This window comes from Echinops telfairi, unplaced genomic scaffold (genome assembly GCF_000313985.2).
Source record: "Echinops telfairi isolate 266 unplaced genomic scaffold, ASM31398v2 ScPeMD7_5;HRSCAF=22, whole genome shotgun sequence".
In the NCBI taxonomy this organism is placed as follows: Eukaryota; Metazoa; Chordata; class Mammalia; order Afrosoricida; family Tenrecidae; genus Echinops; species Echinops telfairi.
This window is the reverse complement of record NW_022103901.1, coordinates 21,266,636-21,288,446: the sequence shown is the minus strand read 5'-3', so window position 1 is coordinate 21,288,446 and position 21,811 is coordinate 21,266,636. Positions and strand designations below refer to the sequence as shown.

The 21,811-nt window shown below is 46.6% G+C and overlaps 1 protein-coding gene across 1 annotated transcript in view; it reads left to right on the top strand.

The window, feature by feature from the left end:
• Positions 1–6,996, top strand: part of DCTN5 (dynactin subunit 5) — a 26,534-nt gene extending 19,538 nt beyond the window's left edge. The window contains exons 5-6 of the mRNA XM_004705721.3: positions 503–605; positions 5,522–6,996. Of these exons, the coding sequence (XP_004705778.1) occupies positions 503–605; positions 5,522–5,619 (201 nt within the window). The 3' untranslated portion in view covers positions 5,620–6,996. The remainder of the gene's footprint in view (positions 1–502; positions 606–5,521) is intronic.
• Positions 6,997–21,811: the final 14,815 nt, after the last annotated feature.

Sequence of the window (21,811 nt, the reverse complement as noted above, 5' to 3'; positions counted from 1 at the left end):
TGTCAAACACATTTGTACACTTGTTGCCCTCATCATTCTCAAAACTTTGTTTTCTACTTAAGCCCTTGGTATCAGCTCCTCATTTTCCCCCCTCCTTCTCCGCTCCCTTTCTCTCATGAACCCTTGATAATTTATAAGCAGGGTTAAGCTTTTTATAAACTGTTTAGCAGTCTAATTTTCTTGGGAACACATATTATTTGAATATTTAATTATGCAGAAAACTTCAACCCAACCAAACCCAAGTGTCATACAAGACAGGAGGTCTTGCTAGTTTGGCATTACCTTGGCATGTGTCAGGATCGCCAAGGTCCGGCCAAGTGTATTTGATCAAATCATCTTACCAGAGTCCAAGTGGACTCAGAGGCCTTGATGATGCAGACTCAACCAACGGAGAACGAAACTGTCATTTTCTCAGCGTGTTGTCTGGGGCACACCAATTCTTCCGTTTATATCTGTGCAATTCAATGCCTTGATTACTTTCCTACTGACTTTTTAATTCCAGGGGCGCCGGTGTGTGTTGAAAGACTGTTGCAAAATTCTTGACAACACAGTATTACCCCCTGAGACTGTGGTCCCACCATTCACCGTCTTCTCAGGCTGCCCAGGTAACTTTGGGGCTATTTTTCATCACAAATTAATCAATGGCTCTCTTTCTAAGCATATGCTGGTCTAGCTAACTCATAGGTTCCCAAACTAATTTGGCCTGCCACTCCCTTTTCAGGAAAAAAATTACTCAGCGGCCCTGTCCCTGGCAATGAAAAGCTTTTGACCTATAGTCCATAATCCAGGATAACGTGCAGGTACCTCTTGATCATGCCAGTGCTAATTTAAAGAGCATCTTGGTAAAAAGTGCCTATACATTTCCCCTAAAACATAACAGTCTTAAAATGCTTAATTGGGGTCCCAAGGAAGTAGAAGGGTCAAATAAAAAAGAGGACATTAATCCAAGCATGCCTAGACGAGGCCATCTTTGTAGCAGGGTGTTTTAGGGTTTGATACATGTTTGGGGATGCGAGGTGAAGCCTAGGGTAGAAACCCTGGGAGATCTCAAAGGTTCATGTAGAACAGATCTGCCTGCAGCACAGGGGTGTGTACAGAGAAACTTGACTCTGTTGGCCTGGAGTCCAGGGGTCCTCAAACTTTTAAAACGGGGCCAGTTCAGTGTCCCTCAGTCTGTTGGAGAGCCGGACTATAGTTTAAAAAAAAAACAACTATGAGCAAATTCCTATGCACACTGCACATATTTGGTTTTGCAGTGAAAAGACGGGGCAAAAACATCCGGCGGGCCAGATAAATGTCCTTGGTGGGCCACATGTGGCCCGCGGGCCGTGGTTTGAGGACTCCCAGAGCTGGATTGAAAAAGTCTCTAGAGAATTCTCACTATGAACTTCCATGTCACCCTGACTGGAGAATCTCCAAATGGAAAAGTAAACATGAAGCATGACCTAAGACTCATTTCTCAGGGATAACTGACAAGGGCGAATATCTCACCCACCTCAACCCTGTCTGACACAATTGGCACAATGAGTCCGTCTCTCCCTCCAGCAACCCACTAGACCCCCACTCAGAGCTCCAAAGTAGAAAATATCTGAGGAAACAAAGACAATACATGTTCATCCCAGAAAACTTGGAAAGCCCTAGAAAGCAGAAGGGAAAAAAAAAAAATCCTCCTTCCCAGACCAGGATGTCCATTGCTATGTTTTGTTCATTTTTAAAAACGGTCTCTTCTGCATGCCGTTGGACACAGTTGAAATCTTGTAGTGTGTCCAGGGTTGAATTTTCAAAATCACAGATGGAATATGATAGGAAGAGAAAGATTTGATATGATAATCTACAACTGGGTGATTTCATTGTTTTCCCAATTAACAAAAAAACAACAGATCTCTGAATTTGAGTTACCAAGAGATACAAACTCAGTGTGGGAATCCCTTAAGGGGGAAATTGGCTATTGCATTGTTTCATGCATCTCTGCTTTTGTGGGGAGGAAGGAGAGGCTTGTTCAGTCGTTTTACCCATGTTTGTTGTGGCTGCTGCTGTGTGCCATTGGGTTGATTCTGACGTGACTCTATGACAGGGTGCAACCTACCCAGAATCCCTAGGGGAGCAGATTGCCAGGTCTTTTCTTTCATGGAGCAACTGGTGGATTTGTACCACCATCATTTCAGTTAGCAATCAAGCTATCAAGACTCCTTATTCTTCCCATCCTGGGTTCCAACTCCGGAAAAGTCAGGCTGTTCTCAGTACGTACTGGACCAGTACAGCTCCAGCGATTGATTTAAGTGCTTGTTAGACCGGTGTCTGCTCTGAGATGAGAAGAATATTGCCAGAGAAATATCTCAATTTTCTTTAAAAAAACATGCTCACATTCATTAGAACCATTGGCGATTGAGTATTGATGGCAGAAGACTGAAGCATTGCGTGGTTTTTCAACTGGAAGGTGATAGAGGAGAATTCAAGCTGCATGCGATCAGGAAACAGACCTAGAGAGGCTGCTCATCAGAGGTATCAAAGTAGGAATGCTGTGAGGAGCACGGAAAACTCCCATGATGCAGTGGCCTGAACTCCCTGTACTTCTCAGGAGCCAGGGTATTTCGCAGGTGTTTGTTGCACTGTGGCACAGAAAACTGCTAACATCTGGCTACTGCTTTGGCCACTCCCATTTCTGAAGCAGAGACGGGTCAGGACAACCAGGACAACCAGGCCGCTCGGAGGAGAGAACAGCATGTCAGGCAGCAGAGTGAAAGCAGTCCGTCCAGACAGGATGCTGATCAGGAGCCAGAACCTCAGGTGTCTGTGGGGGCCAGGCAGATAACATAAAGACTGGGCTAGTAGCTCTCAGAACTATCTTAAGAATGCAGCACGCTAAAAATACAAATTTGTACGTGAAAGCTCAGAATGTATGTTGGCGACTAATTTTTAAAATCCCGTTAAATACTGTGCAGACTCAGTATAAGTTTGTAAGTCAAATATAGGCAGGCAATTTGCAAAGGGTGCCTCTGAGAATTTTGGAGTTTTTAGACTCTTTTTTTAAAGAGTATCTCCTATTATGTATGTGAGTGAATGTATAGGATGTGTTTGCATATCATATGGATATATGAAACTGTTGATACTTAAACATTTTCTAGACTCTCTAAACTGTTCTGAAATTTACTTTATTAAACAATCTATCTTGCACATCTTTTTCTATCAGTACATAGGTTTTAATCTCATTCCTTTTAATGGCTATTCTTTTTGACAGAAGAGGCAAAATGAAAGCCATTATTATTTATAGAAAGCAGACAGTAAATAATAACAGATTCTCAAAAGAAAGACGACCTAACCTTCTCCACATTGCCATGACCATCCTTATGTTGCTGGGCAAGCACCCCATGGTTCAGGTCAGATGCTAGGATCACAGCACCGCTGCCTCTGCGTCCAGCCATACACAGCTCGGGCCTGTATGGCCCCCAGTGCTAGGGTGGGGGGGTGTCTGCCGCTGAGTCTCACTAACCTATACTGCCGCCTCCTACTGTGCTGCTGGGCTTGTGAATCTTTCTCTCTTGCCACCATACTTCCCAGGACGGGAGGCCTGTGACCCTTGCATAGGGCAGCCTCCGCCTCTGTTGCCCTGCATAAGTGCGGTTTACAGCTCTTTAAACCCCTCTAGCAAGCCTACTGCCCAGAGATATCGGTTCTTACCTTCTGTAGGAAGATGCTTTGCCCTACTTGGGTAGGTGTTTCACAGTTCTTTCAGCGTCACCAGTAAGCTGCCTGCCCAGAGGCTCTCAGCTCTCCCTCCATGGGCTGGCAAGCCCACTGCCATTACCACTTGCCATCTTTAGTGTTACAGCTCTCTCTTCTGGGTCTTCAATGCAGGGACCTCAGATCCAAAGGACGCACTCTGCTCCAGACTTCTCTTGAAGCTAATGAAGTTCCCTTACTGTGGAGTAGACCCTTGTCTAGGCCTACCAATTGCCATTTTCAAGGTATGGTCCTTCCAGCAGGACCACGAACTGACCATTACCCTTTGTGGACTATAAGTCACTCAATTTGCATGGTCTCAGCCAAACACTCGTTTTCCGAGCATTCGAAGACCATGGCTAGAAAAACCATAGAAAAGAACTCCATTGTACTGTGTCTAGTCTGGGAGCTTCACCTGGGTTCATAAACTCAGTTGCCATCCAGTCCTTTCTGTTAGATGATAACCCCATGGTGTCACAATGAGCTGTAGTCATGGGGTTTTCTTACTGTATTTTGGTTTTGGTGGGGGGTTGCACAATGGCTTAGGTTCCCAACCAACAATCTGTGTGCATTGTTCCATGACGTGGAGAATATTTTCCATGGTGTGTACACATTCTCATATTTCCAGGCTGGTTGTTCTGGTTACATGTCTTTCATTGTATCAGAGTGTACCGCACTATAGCCAAGCAGCCCCTTAGAATAATGAGTCATTCTAAATTGTACCATGTTTACCACCATTAGAATCTTTGCTGCATTGAACGCTCTTGTATACAAGTTGTTGTGTGATTGAGCAAGGCTACCTGTGGGATAAATTCTGAGAAGTTATATTGTTCAGTTCCAGCCTAGGAGCTTAGACAGATTGGCTCCTCTGTTATGGTAGAAAGTTGTCAGAAAAGGAAAAGGTAAGTGTTTTCACTGTTGAAGAGCGATAGCAAAATAGTAAGGCGACCCTGTTGAAGGTGGAAAACATAAGAGACCTGGAAACACAACCCCATCTCGTTCCAGCTCTCATGGGCTCCACTGTATTTCTGAATTGCCCTCCAACAAGGTGGTCTGAATGTCCACTCCCACCAGCAGTGTAGGAGGGCGCCTCTGCCCTGGACATTCCTACATATAATTGCTCCAGCTTTGTCTTTTATTCTGCTATTTTGTTGCCTTCTCTTCCACGAATTGCATCATATTTAGGTATTAGATTCAGTGTTGTTGTATGAATAGCAGGGCAGTTTTCTTACTTCAAGAGCTCTTACTTTGTCTCAGAAGGTATCACATCAGAATCCTGGGGGGTGGACAGGTCTTTAGAGCAACCCCTGATGTAGTCAGAGATCCTGAACTCCTCAGATCATGTAATATACTGTGCTCACTTCTCATTTCTGGAGTATATGTGTATATATTTTTTCATTTTGGGAACTACAATTTGTTTTACACATATAGTCATGTTATCAAGAAGATAAAGTCAGTGGACGATTCTGTTAATACTGAAAATGGGTAACTTAGCATTTATACCAGCGGTTCTCAAATTGTGGTCGCAGCCCCATTGAGGGGTGAGTAACCCTTTCACAGGGGTCACCCGATTCATAACAGTAGTAAAATTACAGTTAAGAAGTGGCAACAAAAATAATTTTATGCCCGGGGTGGGGGGGGGTGTCACCACAACATGAGGAGCTTTATTAGAGGGTCACAGCATTAGGAAAGTTGAGGACCACGGTTTTAAACACTCATGACTACTTAGGGTTTAAACAGGAATCAGCTGCAAGTCTTCCTGGCTCCCTGTGGTTGACCAGGTCTTGCTTTCTTTCCCTAGGACTCTTCTCGGGGGAGCTCCCTGAGTGTACCCAGGAGCTGATGATGGACGTCACCAAGAGCTACTACCAGAAGTTTTTGCCCCTGACACAAGTCTAGTGTCTCCTCCGACCTTGAATTTGCGTGAGCTCTGAGATGAACTGGGGACAGAGTGCGCCAGTCAGCTTCCACAAAGAGCTCTTGTGTCTCCTTTTTTTTTTTTTAATTTAAGTTCTTTCTGATTTTGTAATTCTTCAAGGCTCTAAGGTCTTCAATATTTAATAACAGAATGGCTGGAAGAGTCACCAAATGCTGTGTTTAAACTTTCTTCACACCATTTGGAACACACTCGTCCATTTCTGACAGTTTCAACCCCATCGTCCTGTGGATGGATAGATGCTGCCTGAGCGGCTGAGCGGACGCACCTTGTCTGAGCATGGAGGCTACGTAGCTGGTGTGCTGCGCCACAGATCGCGCTTAGCGTCCCTGCTGCTATTGATTGATGGCCACAACTCATAATCCTGGGGGAAATGTATCAATTTTCAGAGCGTAGTTTCCAAGTTGGTCTGTGAACCGCCCGGTGGGTAGTTCAAAACTACCAGCCTCTTTCTTGGGAGAAAGACTGTGTTTTCTACTCCTGTAAACAGTTAACAGTCTCAGAAACCCTTGTGGTCGCTATGATTCAGCACTGACTCCATGGCAGCAAGTCGGGGTTTTTTTGGAGATTCGTGTTGGGTACCAAAAGTTGGAGGGAGGACTCATGCTTCCTTTACTGCTTCCTTCTTCCAGAAATAGTTCCTCCCCGGGTGGTGAGAAAGGGACTTTCTAGCGTTCTTTTGTTGGCTCTTTGACCTTCACGAAACGGAGGCACCGTGGCACCCAGGCTCTCTTTTGCTAACCCCTGTCGTTGAGTCTCCGGTGTAGTGGGCTAGTCTGGCAATCACTCCTTGTCTGAAGCTACTTCAAGGCAGTGGAATATTACTTACTCCACTGAAGACCTAGCAGCACTTAATGATACTGACTCCCTGTCCCAGAACCATTCAACTCGCTCTGTGTTTGGCACAAACCCCACAGTTCAGACTAAAATGTTTGTACTTGAACCCAGTCACGTATAACTGGTGGGGGTTTCTGAACTATCTTGTGAGCCCAGGGCCCCAAGGATTAAAGGAAGGTGCCAATGGTGTTCTTACCACCTCCTCCTGGTCACACAGGCTTTCCTGGTTCTGTTGCGATCTTGGCTTTAAAAAGGAAATTTCAGAAGTGAGGGGCAGAGGAGGTTGGCCTTGCTTGATGTCTAATTCTGCTGCAAACAAAGTAGTGTAGCATTTAGCCCTGAAGGTTAGCATCTAGCAGGAGCCTTCTTACCTTAAGATCCAAGTATAGGGTTTGCAGATACAGGGATATGTAAACATCACTGTTTCAATGTAAAACTGCTTTCTGGTTTGTCACATGTTTTTGTGTTTGTACATTAAAAAAATTCACCTATGAAAGAAGTCACTTGAAGGTGTGGCATCTCTTCCTCAAGCATGTTGCTGTGTACCTACACACACCAGCTTGCTGAGTTCACACAACTCAGTCAGATGGGTGCTATTCCCATTTTACAGCTGAGAAAGTCTAAGACACTAGGGAACTTCAAATCAGTCCGTAGGCAAGTGGCTGACCCAGGAGTCCCATGTGTGTCTGTGTGTCCGCACAGGCTGTGCTGCTCAGGTCTGACCTGGAAAGGGGAGACATGCTTACCGTAAGGTTGATCCACATCTGCTTATGTCTCATCTGATACCAGCAGTGGGGTGACTGCAAGTGTGTGTGGCCTCATTCAGCCGGCTCCTCCAACTCCCTTCTCCTTTTGTGCGATCAAAAAGTGAAATTCGGCATCGGCAGAGGTTAGATGCTCCCTAGACTCATCTTCCAGGGCACATGTACTAGATTAGCACCCAGCCAACAGGAAGCTGGCCATGTTCCGTGGCTGACTGTCCACTTGGTAAGCAATGAAATCAAGAGAGAGAGTGTGTATAGGGGTGTGTGCTCATATGTGTGGATGGTATTCTTTTTGCCTCTCATCACACAGTTTTTGAATGGTTAAGTAATTTAAGCTATGGATCTTAAAAATCCAATCCAATTACAAAAGAAGGAAAACAAGATAACATAATGGAGTAGCTCTTCCTTATCCAGAGTCCCAGTCTCATATTCTGCTGTCCAGGGACAACCACTCCGAACAGCTCTTGGTCTATCCCAGCAGAGGGGTGTGTGTGTGTGCATGTCTGTGTGTGCATTTCATACAAATGAGAGCAAACTTTGTGCTGCCTTACACCTTGTTTTTTCCGTTAATAATAACTCTTGGCAGTTGTGTTCACACATGTTATGCAGCTTCAGAAAGCTGTGGGAAAATGCTGTCTTAAAATTGTGTAAATGTGGCTGTCGCCCTATAGTAGAGTACACAAGGGAGATCAGACAAAATTCAATGAAATCTCTTTTTAGCAAGTGACAGAAACCCAACAACAGAAATCCAATTTGAACTAATTTAAGCAAGAAAGGATTTTTATTGGCTTAGAAACAAGCTATGGTTAAGATTACCCTGACATGGAATGTAATGGGCTAATTACTTAATTTCTCTATCTCGGGACCCTAATTTGCCCAATGGGAATAACAACATGCCAGAGTTGGTGTGGATTTGATGACTTACTGTGTGTAAACATTAAGGATTGTTTCTGTCACTTCGAATCACTCATAAGTAATAGCCAGTATCATTGCAGGGGCAACTCTATCCAAATATTTAACCCTCTTCAGGGCACTTTGGCATTTTGTCTTCCCCCGCCCATGAGTAAAGGACCGTGTAACAAAGCAGTCGCTGAAATACAGTGGCTCAGACAAGATGGATGTTATTTCTCTCTCATCCAGAGGTAGGCTGTCATCCAGGGCGGATAGGTGCTTTCTGGGGGCTCTACAATCTGTGACCCAGATTGAGTTAATCACAAGACGACACTCCTGGCCATCGTGGCTGTACCACAGTGGCGTGTGACTCATAACAAGGCACTGAGCACCTTTCTTTGGCATTTTCCAAATTAAAACTGGAAGGGAAGAGACCTTTCTTGCAGGGTCTCCCAAGGTAGGCACAGAAGGCCTTACTGTTGTCATGTGGTCACACTTAGTCACAAGGGCGCTGTCATTTTATTCTCTAGATGGACAGTCACATGCTCAGCCAAACCTCTTAGGAAGGAGGTTCCAGGGTTAAAAAGGGAAAGAGGAGAATGGACATTCATAAGGCAGCGAGCAGGCTCTTCCCTGCCTGGGAATTGGTTTCCTTTTCCTTTCCTCCTCCTCCCAGTAGGCTTTCTCCAGGCTGTGGGAGACGCTGCAATGGACAGCCCAGGCGTACATCTTCCTGACTTGGAGACCCTGAAACAAAGACTCTTCCCTTCCAGTTTCCATTTGGAACATGTGAAGTAAAAGTTCTCAGTGCCTTGTCGTGAGTCACATGCCACTTGGGTACATCCACAGGGGTCATGGGCATTCCAGTTTGTGATTAACCTAATCTGGAAAACAGCCTTTCCTTCAGCCTTCTGTGGTGGGAATAGAGTAATCTACTCGACAAAGCAGCTTGCTGAGAAGACAAACAATAGCTGGTGTGCTGATAGTGTGTAAAGGTGTGCTGACAGTTATGAGCATGTGCCCTAGGAAAGGCCAGCTGAACTCTGTCTCATGGTGGCTCTTGCCCTTGGGACAGTCTTCTAGGCCAATTACTTTATAACCCCAGGGGAGGTCTCTGTCCCTAGAATAGCCCCAGAAGAGTGAGCAGATGGGAGAGAATTTGATGAGAACTCTATCCAGTTGACTTAGTGGGGGGGTGGGGGTGGCGGGGGGTGTTTTTCGCTCATGAAGGCCAGGGCTAGATTAGGCTTCAGGCTGGATCCCAGGACGGGGAGCCGTATCATGAAACTGTGTCAGGGCTCTTCAACTCTTGGCTCTGCCTTCCTCCTCGTTGGCTAAAAACACAGGTTTTCCTGTGTGACCTCATAGTTTCAGTGATTGGTAGGAATCAATTCCTGTCCTTTAAATAACCCTGGGCTTGGCTCTCATTGGCCCAAATTTGGGAATGTACTGAAGCTTCCAATCATCACTGTGGGCAGGAATATGGAATACACTGATTGGCTAGATCTGGGGACTATGCTCACTCGCAGTGAGAGTTGTGGTGAGGGGTGCAGGGGATGGTGTTACCACAACAAAGGACTAATAATTGCTGGCAGGACAAATTATCACTTGTCCACTACAGGCCTCTGTCCTTTCCCTGATGTCTTTCTTCACTTTCCTCTGTCCCACTGTTCACTCTTGCCCCTTGTCCAATTTCTCCTTACTCTTAGTTTCTATGATTTTCGCCCCCTTCACTCTTGAGGGAGCCCCTGGGCATGGATTTAGGTTGAGAGGGAAGGTGTCGCTTGACCGAATTGGGTGTTCAGTAAAGAGCCTTTTGGAGAATGCTTTTCTGCCTGCAACTGCTTCCATGCGGTCCCCTTAGGACTCGGTGGAGGGGCCCTTGCCAAGGTCTGGATAGAATTCTTGCTGTGTGCCTGCCTTCTGGTGTGAGCTTACTCTGAGGAGTCAGGCACGAGTCTGGATGCCCAGCACTCAACGACGTCATTGTCTGGATATGAGCCCTCCCACCATATGTACCCCAGATCAGCCTCACTGTACAGGATTTCTGGTACGGGGAACAAGGTTGAATGACTCGTGAGCCTCCTGTTGACCAGTTTTGTTCTTCAGGCTGCTTGGGTTCTTGTGTATGGTTGGGATTTGAAGTTGCTTCAAATCAGGCACTTGGGCATGAGCCAGTGTGACCACTCCAAACCTGAGGCCACAGTTCCTTTGCTAGTGTCTCTGACCCACCCAGTGGGTAGCAGCCAGGTTAAAATTGCTCTTATTATTTTTATTATTTAATCATTTTATTGGGGGCTCTTACAGTTCTTATCACAATCCATACATACATCCATTGTGTCAAGCACATTTGTACATATGTTGCCATCATCATTTTCAAAACATTTTTTTTCTACTTGAGCCCTTGGTATCAGCTCACACCCCCCCCCCACCATCCTTCCCTCATGAACCCTTTATAATTTTTTTTTTCATGTCTTACACCAATATCTCCCTTCACACAACTTTTTTGTTGTCCGTCCCCCTGGGAGGGGTTATATGTAGATCATTATGATCGGTTCCCCCTTTTACCCCTCACCTTCCCCTTACCCTCCTGGTATCACTACTTTCATTATTGGTCTTGAGGGGTTTATCTGTCCTGGATTCCCTGTGTTTCCAGCTCTTATCTGTACCCTTGTACATGCTCTGGTCTAGCTGGATTTGTAAGGTAGAATTGGGGTCATGATGGCGGGGAGGAAGCATTAAGAACTAGAGAAAAGTTGTACGTTTCATCAGTGCTATACTGCACCCTGACTGGCTCATCTCTTCCTTGTGACCCTTCTGTAAGGGGATGTCCAATTGCCTACAGATGGGCTTTGGGTCTCCACTCCGCACTCCCCCTCATTCAGATTGATAAGATTTTTTGTTCTGGGTCTTTGATGTCTGATATCTGATCCCAACAATACCTCATGATCACACAGGCTGGTGTACTTCTTCCATGTGGGCTTTGTTGCTTCTCAGCTAATTTGTTTGTTTATCTTCAAGCCTTTCAGACCCCAGACGCTGTATTTTTTGATAGCCGGGCACCATCAGCTTTCTTCACCACGTTTGCTTATGTACCCATTTTGTCTTCGGCGATCGTGTCAGGAAGGTGAGCATAACAGGATGCTGGATTATTAGGACAAAGTGTTCTTGCATTGAGGGAGGACTTGAGTAGAGGCCCAATGTCCATCTGCTACCTCAGTACTTAACATGCCATATATACTCAAGTATGAGCCAACTAGAATATAAGCCAAGGCACCTAATTTTACCATAAAAACTGCATTAAAAATGTGCTGAAAAATTCGAGTCTATACGGTATAAATATATGCACATAAATCTATTTCTCTATCATTATATAAAAATATATTTACATATATATAATGCCTGTGTTTAGACCTCAATGTCCTTTGCCTCCTAGCTCCTTTGACTTTCCTCTTGTCCTACTATCATGTTCGGCCTTCATTCAGGTTCCTGTAATTCTTCTTGGCTACATTGCCCTTGATCAAGCCCCACCAGTTATCCTATGCCTGCTCGCTGTCAATTTTAGATTACTTGTTCTCTTGTCCCTGGGTTTGCTGACAACCCCTTGCTTTCCCCTGCCTCCCCAACATTGCTCTTTAATAAACACATTCTTGGAAGTTTCTCTGCTATCAAGAGGGCTCCTGGCTAGGAGGGGTTTCTTTGCTTCCTGGTGTGGTTGATGAGAGCCCAGTGGGTGTTGCTGGCTGTGACTTGGCTAGCCCTCCATCATTCTCCAGGGTAAGTTGGCATCTGACACACCTGAGTGGAAGCTATGGGTAGTCAGATCCAGCTGGAGAGAGGCTGCATCCTGTGGTGCTGCAAGGCCCCCAAAGGCACTGGCAGGTAGACTTGCAAGCCAGGTTCTCTGATTCCTGGGTCTCCTCTTTCCTCTCTTGCACCATTAAAATACAAAGAAGTAAAGTAAAATTAAGACCATATAACCCTTTATAATTTGTTACCAAAAAAGGAGAAATAATGCATCCTTCCTAGTTTTGCAACCATAGGGTTGCAAAATATTTGCAAACATTAAGTACAGAACATTTAATCCCAACTGTCAAAACAATAGGGATTTAACATTTTTTGTGTGTGAATTAGGTGAAGGTTTATAGAACAGATCCATTTTCCATTGGGATCTTACACTGTTTTGTTTCATCTCATTGATTGCCATCCCTCCATCCCTGCACTGAGGCCTTGGGTACCATTTCCTCCCTGTTTCCTGTTTCCATTCCTCCTCCTCCTCCTCCTCCTCCTCCTCCTCTCCTAACCCTTCTAACTTTGTCCTTGAGTAAATGTCCTTTTGATCTTGAGTGAGTGCATATTCTAAGTTGTACATACCTCACTAGTGTTATTGTTCCCCGAACAGTCTGGTGGGCTGAAAATTGAGCCATGGGGGTGAGTTCATTTCCAGACCAGAAGGGTAATTAAGGGCCATAGTTCCATGGGTTCCCCAGTCTTTATTTTGACCAGATTGTCTGGTGTTCTTTATGATGTTGAGTTTTGTTCCATATTTTTCACTTACTCCTTCCAGGACCCTTTCGGAGCAGTTGGAAGTAGTAGTTGGGCACCATCTAGTTGTTCTGCTCTCAGGGTTGTGAAGGCTGATGTTTGCATGCTCCATTAGTCCACTGGACTAATTGTTTCCATGTGTCTTCAGTTTTCACTATGCTCCTTTCCTCCAGACGGGAGAAATTACCCCTGAGATGGCCACTTGAGAATAGTAGGCATTTTTTACAACCCATTTTACAGAGAAGAAACCGGGTGTTCCAGAGAGATTAAGTAAATTTTCCCAACATCACACCGATAGTACATGGCTGCATTGAAATCAAAACCAAGTCTCCTCTGCCTTCCAAGTCCATGTTTCACGCAGTTTCTCCAATACCCTGGGCTTCCACAGCAGTTGACTCTGAGGACTACATTTGCTGCCAGACGATGAACCCTTTGCTTTCCTTAAATTTTCACTAGTGGGTTCTCCCCACCTTAGGCACTCCGACCCGGATCCTGAAGGACGAAAAGTTGGCTGGCACAGGGCATCTTGCTTCCTTGCGGAATGTGAGTGAGCTTGTTCTCAGTCTCCCACATCATTTTGGCATTAGGAAAATAGCACATGCAGATGACAATCCTTAAAGACGAGAGATGCAGGAGTGGAATACACGTCTTTCCGTCATTCAACCCTGGGTCTGAACATAGGCCATAGATTTTCCTGGTCCTACTGTTTCAGACTGTGTAAAGAAACAGTGTAAGGAAACCAACGACACTGATATATGTATTAGAAAGAACTTTATGTCATGGAGGCATCTCAGCCCAGCCCAACTCCCGTCCATTTGTCTGATGCGAGCCAGTCTTCAGATTCATGTACCTGCAGGCTGATGGGCAAAAAGGTGAAGCAGGAGGCAGGGAAATGACAGGCTGGTGGCTGAAGAGTCACATGAATGCAAGGTGTGTGGGAACATGGTAAGGCCCCCAAATCTCCCAGAATTGGCAGTACACATGGGGCTGCCCCTGGAGGCAGACATAGAATCCCAGCAAAGATGAAGGGCCAGAGAGAGAGAGGTCGCCAGTGACTCATAAAAAGGCTACACCCCCCAAGAAGGCATTACCAGGCTACCTACCACATGATTGAGGGGTTGGACACCACCTCCTGCCTACACACAGGCACCATCAAGTAGGCAGAAACTCCAACCACCACATCTACCAACGTGTCTTTTTATTCAGCTAACCTTTGGGGTCTTCTGGGTGTTCTTCCAAATTTCCCATGGGAGCAGCAAGATCCTAAGGAAGCAGTAGGGCCTGAGGGAGAACAGGAATATTGAGAGACTTAAGGGTTGAAAGCCTGTTTGAGACGCTGAGCTCCGAGTCTGACAGGTTTTTTTAATGTTTTTATTACTTTAGCAACTAAGAGGTCGTAAATGAATATGACCCTTCTAGCCCTAATTCCTTATGTGATACATTACAATTCTAGACCCTATGCCTGTAGCTAAAATCCCCTTTTTTTTGGGTAATCTTAAGTTTCTATGGAGGAAAGCTAAAGTTTCAAGTAACAATACTTGAAAGTCTCGAAAGATACACGCTATTTCTGGAAGGTGTGCTGAGCCAACCCGCACAGGGTTCGCAATGGGTCACAAAAAACCACGTGAAAATACCTGGACAGGCCACACATGGGGGACTGGAAAGTCCTCAGAAGCCAGAGGCCAAGAGCATGTGGCCCCTGAGTAGACCCATAGCGGGCCTTGAGGGGGGAAGCAGGTGCATGTGCACCCACAGGTGGGAGAGACCCACCCTTGGCCTGCATCTGAACAGGAGCAGAGTAAAAGAGAGTGCCCTGGCCTTCCCGCAGCCAGCTGTTACTCCCTCCCACCCATTGCCTTGAGGGGCTGGGGGTGGGGGGGTGAGGGTATTGGCCCACCTGTGTGAAGTCATGGGCTTAGGTGGCTTTAGACTTAGGTTTCACCTGCACTAGGAGGCTTAGTTTGCCCAAGCTCAATTTGGATCTTCCCATAGGTGTCCAATTAGTGTGCCTGATCTCTTTCTAACCCCTGTATTGGGGCCCTTTGGATCCGGTGGGGAGACAACCCATTTTGTCTAGTGACCTAGTATTCCCCAGTGAAGGAGTTATGGACCCAAATCTTTGGCTGTACTAGACAACGGCTGTCTCTGGTGCTGCCTGCTGTCAAAATGGACACGGCGTGGGGTTTTGGGTCCACACCCTTCCTACTCTATGGGGAGGGGCTGTCATCTACTTAAGGGGGGTTGGGGTGATCCAGGCACTGGGTGATCCTGGGCTTGGCAATCTTGGCTTAGTGTCATTAGTAACCTGATGACTTCGGGAAGAAACAACAGGTGAACAGTTTAGGTAAAGCTGGGGCAAAAGCTCTGGGACAGCAATGTCCTTGGAAGTGTAGGTTAGCTTCACACTGGGAGATTTGAAAGGAAATCTCAGGAGGTATTAACACTGGACTGACAGGCATAGGTGTAAGTTGACTTTAAGCACAGGAATTGTGGGTCTGAGGTAAGGTTTTTTGTGGATCACTTAACTGTCTCGGGGTGCCAAGGAAACACCATCTTCAGACCGGCCAACACTTCCCGTGTACTTATCTTGCTCCATTTGATCTGCATCTGAGATCCAGTTGTGACAGCTTCCACAGTTTTACCCATGGATGGTGGATATATGCACTCTACCCTGGAACTTTTAAACAGCAGTGGGAGTAGAGAGACTTACTGGGAAGGAAGGGACCCATCCTCCCAAGTTTTTATAAGAACCAAGTCTCCAGGTAGGCCCAAGGGGGTAGTTTTTCCTCCCCTGGGGCCTGGATGAGCCCATATTGATGGAACACCTCCTGGCATTGGGTTACTCTTGTGGCATGTTGCTGTATTAAAGCTACCTCAGAGTCTATCGCTGGCTCTGTTACAAGGAAAGGTCACCCAGATATGGGCTGCTGGCTGAGAGGCCCTGAGGTCTCTCAATATTCCTGTTCTCGCCCATATAAAATTTTACAGGGGCTTAAACACCTAGTGTGCCGTGGGGCAATTCTGAGACATAACAGAACTATTGACAGTGCATCTTTCTAGTTCACCTGAGTTTCTTGTGTCAACTTCCTGAGGATTGCTTTTATGTGTTGGTTAATTCTCTCTACTGGTCCTGAGGATTGTGATCTCCAGGCACGGTGGAGACAATAAACTATACTTAAGTGGTAAGCTACTGCTTGGAGTCTGAGCAAGGAGGTTAGGAGAGCGTAGACAGCACCTAATAAGAAAATTGTATTGGCCTACCTGCCCATCCATGCACGACCAGCAACAGCAATGCTTTGCTGCTGGGCCAGCCAGCTGGGCTGCTGCCGTCCGGGTAACAGTTGCAGACTTGCCAGCAGAACACTCTCCTCTTGGGTTTTCCCCATAGGACAGAGCGCTGCCAGGGGCCAGTGTGTTTCAACAGTAGTGTGGCTCTTGTGGAGGCCTATTTCAGTTAGGGCAATCCCTTGCCCAGTGGCACAAATGCCGACACACATGGGCTTGGTACCCTGTGCATGGGTCTTTGGAAGCTGGGAAGCTATAGGTGGGCACTGATTAATTAAGGGGTCCGATACCTGCATGCCCAGCACCTTTCCTTTTGTCCTCCCGAGTCCAATAAAACCCCATTTTGGACACCATTCTCTACAAATGGACAGGATTAGGGTCAGATTAAGGCCTGACTTTAATGGAAGGTGTGAACCGAGTCATATTCTTTATTTTCCATGAGGGTAGGGGGCGTCTTTAGACTCTACTAGGTGTGATTTACCTATCCTTGGGGGTATGGCCTGCTAAAACACAAAATGCACACCTTCCGTCGAAGCCATCCCTCCATGTGTGAGTCATCAGACAGAAAAGTCTCAAGACCATTGGGAGAGCAAGTTCAAGAGCTCTGAAGTGAAGGAGACCTCCAAGACCAGATGCACCAGAGACTGTGGCTCAAGGACTCGGAGGACAGCGCCACCCAGACTGTGGGGCAGCTTCTTCTCAGAATCTCCTCTCAAGATTATAGGACCGAGAGCGACTTGGCTGCTGGCTGAGAAGAGGCATTGGGGACCAACGACTATATTCTTCCTGTTGATTGATCCTGACTTGTAGTAACCTATTAACTTCCCTAATGTTGTTTGGTGCCATCGAGTCAGCTCTGACTCATGGTGACCCTGTGCACAACAGAAGGACACACTGCCCTGTCCGACACCATCCTCACGTGGCAACAGTGGTTGAACCTATTGTATGTTGCAGCCATGGTGCGGTCCCTCGTGTTGAGCGTCTTCCTCTTTTTGCTGCCCCTTTGTTTCACCAAACCCAGTGTCTCTCCTAGGATCATATAAACCCCCTTGGTCGTGACTATAGTCCGTGAGTTCTGATGGCCGTTGTGACAAACTGTCTGACCCTGCGGAGATCGAGAGCAGCGGTTCTCCACCTGTGGGCCTCGACCCCTCTAGGGGTCGAACGACCCTTTCACAAGGGTCATCTAGGACCATCGAAAGACACATTACGATTTACATGATGATTCATAACGGTAGCAAAATGACAGTGATGAAGTAGCAATGAAAATAATTTTATGGTTGGGGGCTCACCACAACCTGAGGAACTGTATGAAAGGGTCACGGCATGAGGAAGGTTGAGAACCACCCTCTAGAGTGTTGTGGAGGAACCATTGATAATCAGTAGATAAAGAAGCCTGGGGGCATGCCTGACCTCTGTCTGTGGCAATAGTGAAGCCAGAGGAGGTCGGCTATGTCTACCTCCATGCCATTGACTGTAAACCACCATAAAAATGGAGAATTACAACCATATACTTTTAGTGCTCTCCTCACAAGATATTTTCCTAAGAACCTTAGTAAAACATTATTTCACATGAGGAACTGTGGGATGTAGGCACTATAATTAACCCCAACTCTTAGACGTGGACATTGAGGCACAGAGAGGCTAAAGTACTTGCCTAACTAACCTAGGCAAATTAACCTGCCTAGGTCACATAGCCTGTAAAGGGCGGGGTTGGCATTTGAAATGGGAGTTCACGAGCTTACCCACTGCACCATACAGCTTTCTGATGGGAGGCTAGTGAGGGAGTGAGCCAACAGACCAATCAAGCAACAGGGGCTTGCCAATGAGGCTGAGGCCAACATAGGCAGTGTACAAAGACACAGGTGTGGACGCTTTGGGTGGAATTCAAACTCTGCCACTCCCATTAAGGTGACCTGGAGCCATTGACCTAACCCAGAAGTGTTCATTTCTCCATCTACAAAATGAGAATAATAATCCTTTCCTTCTCAGGCCATTTTGAGAAGTAAATATGACCTGCTGTATAGAGCTCTTAGTAAGTGCTCAGTAACAGTTTCTTGAGAGCGCTGTTTTTGCTGATACTGGGTATAGGTTGCATTAACCGGGCATAGTTTGAAAACCCCCCACCCACTTTGCTTGAGTCTGTTCCATCTCACAGGGATCCTGTAGGTCGAGAACTGCTCTGTAGGATTGCCGAGGTGGTAAATCTCTGCGGAAGCACATTGCCTCATCTTTCTCCTGAGGAGAGGCCAGGGGTTTGAACCACTGACATACTGGTTAGTGGTCCACTGTTTAACCCATTGTGGCACCAGGGCACCTGTGGCAGGCTTATGACTATATAAAATGGAAACTCCATGCTGACGAGGACTGAAAGGAATATGCAAACAGGAAAATAGCTGTTGAGGGACAAAAAGAGAATTAGGGAAATTTCCTTTAAAGCTTCATCGAATTTTAGTAACTATTTCTAAATGGAGTAAATGAAACATATGCAGTGTAGGCTCCTTTGGTCTTTGAATACATGAATAAAAAACATTCTGCCTTTTTTTCTGTTTGATCCATTGCTTACAAATAATCTCTTATGATACGAGTCACCATTGGGAAGTGGCTCTGGAGAGGGTGTCAGTGTACAAGAAAGCTCACATAGTAGGCCGATGATGTTAACTGGTTACTGCTAGAGGATCGAGTAAATTTGCAATGAAGGAAAAAGGATTTTAAAAAATGAATGACTTTGTATTTTGAGGATATGGTGTCTGGATGTGTAATGACATTGATGTAAAATATTACATACCTCTAATTTAATAAGTGCTAGATGGGTCGTTCCAAGAGGAAAAACTGGAAAAGGGAAAGGGAAGGGAAGAAGCGCAAAAGAAGGAAATGTTGGTGGAACATAGCATCCTTGCTTCTTGTCACCAGTGGGCGGTCGGAAATGGAAGGTCTCTGAGTATTGAGTTAGAAACAGAACAATTTTCGGTAACCGATCATTTGAAGTCCGATGGGTGCCTCTGGTCAGAGGAAGGCCACAGAAAGAGAATCTCTAGATGAAAATACACATTTGGACTTACAGTTCTCCTGTTCAGGCCCCCGGAGCCCTGGTAGCATAGTGCATTACACATTGGAGTGCCAACCCAAGGTCAGCAGTTCGAAACCACAAGCTGCTCTGTAGGACAAAGTTGAGGCTTTCTACTCTCATGAAGAGTTACAGTCTGGGAAACCCAAAGGAGCAGTTCTATTCTGTCCTATGGGGTGGCCATGCGTCAGAATCGACTCAATGGCAGCGAGTTGTTGGCTCGCTTGTTTTCTGACCCTTGCTGTAATCAAATGTCTGAGCGTAGGTGCTGCTGCTCCAGGCTTGTGTGCATTTTTTGGAGGCGTGGGAGGTGGTGTCAGTTTGGACACGGACAAGACAAAAAGGGCTCAAGAAAGCCTTGCTTGTCACTGGGGCTTAGAGTGCAGCTGTCTGGCTGTGCCGAAGAAAAACCGCTTGCTCTCTTTGGAGCCCTAAGCTCACGCATTGCGGGAACATGACAAGGAAGCGAACCCAGACACTGTCAGCTTTGCACTGTGCTGAACTGAGCCAGTGCCAGACTCAGCACAGCCAGTGCCCTACAGATGGAGGACACCCTTCTGTGGGGCCAGAAATCACAGAGACCTCCTGGGCACTGTCTAGACCACTGTGTCACATACACATGCCACAGGAAAGGGACCACCCCAAACTGAGCTGCCGATGGCCTCTAGAGCAATAATGCACCAGCCAATTGAATTTTTCATTTGTCACTCCTCCCAGAAGGAGCAAGTTAGGAAGGGCGCATCCTAGGTACCGTGAGCTCTGTACCTGCTTTGGACAGACGTCCCTGAGTCTTCCAGGGGGGTGTCTCATGAAGATCAGTCCCGTTGGGTTTTCTGGAGTATTTGCAGCTTACACTGCATTTGGAAAGCTGACTGTGCTTCCTCACCTTCCCAGGAGTGAGCAGCCCGGGCTCTGAGGGAGAAAGAAGAGGCCATCCGCTGCTCTAAAGACGTTTGTCTAAGAACCCCCAGGTCTAGGGAGTTAGGGCTGCTGTGTGTCAGAATTGACTGGATGGTAGGGGGCCAGGGGTTACTTTTGGAGGCTCAGAAAGGGGTGGTGCAAGTGGTTAAGGGCGGGACTCCTAGTAACCAAAAAGCTGGCAATTGGACCTACAAAGAAGTCCCTCAGAAGACATGCCTGGCAGCCTGCTTCTGAAAGCAGAACTTGCACACATGAGCCCTTTGTGAGCCAGGACCCACTTGACAGCGGTTATTTTGTGAGCCAGGACCCACTTGACAGCGGTCAACTGCCACCTCGAGGCTGCTCCCTGGGGGCGGGAGGTAGGGCATGTAAAAAACCCCTTTTGAAGTTTTTGAAAATTCAGGGTTTCATCTTGACCAATTTGTGAAGGCATCTTTCTGATTAGTTGTATGTAATATACAGGTTTTCTTCTGCAGAAATGCTTTTGTCCAGGTGAAAAGTCTGAAGGAGAGTGAGGGATGCATGAAAAAAAATTGAAGATATGATTGCTGTATCAGACAGACCACGATTATTATTTTTTCCAAATCATTTAATTAGGACTTAATACCATTCAATAGTTCGGTCACATCCAGCAGGGTTGTACAATCTCTACTACAATCCAGATCAATGATTTTCTAAAGGAGAAAACACGAAAACCTGGCACCTGGGGAGGCTGGTGGGAGGGAGGAGCGAATTCAGACCGCTGAGCTTGGTGTCATCGGTGACTAGGAGACAGTGGGCTGGTCTCCCACTTGTGCACCGTCCACACAGAACATCGTCAAATCTTACTTGTGAGATGGGTACACTCCTACCACAGATAGTGGCCCATCTGAAACTAAGGACTTGACTGACTGTTTCAGCCTGCCTTGGGATCAGAGCTCCATACTCTGCTCTGGGGGCCCACGTGGCCACCCTTTAGCCTGTACTGCCTAATACGTATCTCTGGGTGCCCCAGCACTGAAAATTCTGTTTCTGAGGTACCCTGCATGCCTTCTGGGACATAATTCTTGGGGGATGTACCCTTACCCTCTTGACCAGTGGTTCTCAGCCTTCCCAATGCCGCCGCCCTTTCATACAGTTCCTCATGTGGTGGTGACCCCACAACCATAAAATTATTTTTGTTGCTACTTCATAACTGTCATTTTGCCACTGTTATGAATCGGGCGGCCCCTGTGAAAGGGTCGTTCGACGCCCAAAGGGGTCACGGCCCACAGGTTGAGAACCGCTGCTCTTGATGTTGCTTTAACCCTGGAAGGCACTTGGGTCACCTGTGAATTGTTCAGAGTCGTGCTGTTCCTGGTTGGATGCCTGGAGCCAGGTAAAAAGCAGCTTACAGCCACTGAAGGAGGAAGCCACTTGATTCTCTAAGAACAGAGAAGGAGCAGCAAAGTTTCTTTTGTGGTTGATGGGGTTTATCTTAAAGAGCCCTGGTGGTGTAGTGGTTACATATTGGGCTGCTACCCACAAAGTCAGCAGTTGGCAACCACCAGCTGCTTCTTGGGAGAAAGACAGGGGCTTTCTACTCCCGTAAAGAGTGAACATCTTGGAAATTCACCGGGGCTGTTCTGCGCAGCCCCATAGGGTCGCTATGAGTTAGCATCGACTCGATGGCAGAGTTTGGTTGGTTTTTGGTTTGGTGGTGCCTGGGCTAACCAAAAGATCGGGTTTGAACCCACCAGCCAGTCCACCGGAGAAAGGGGTGACAGTCTGTTACAGCCTTGGGGATCCTACGCAGCAGGTCTCTGTCCGCCAGGGCCTTTCTCACCACGATGACACCAGCGAGTTAGAATCCATGCAACGAGTAGG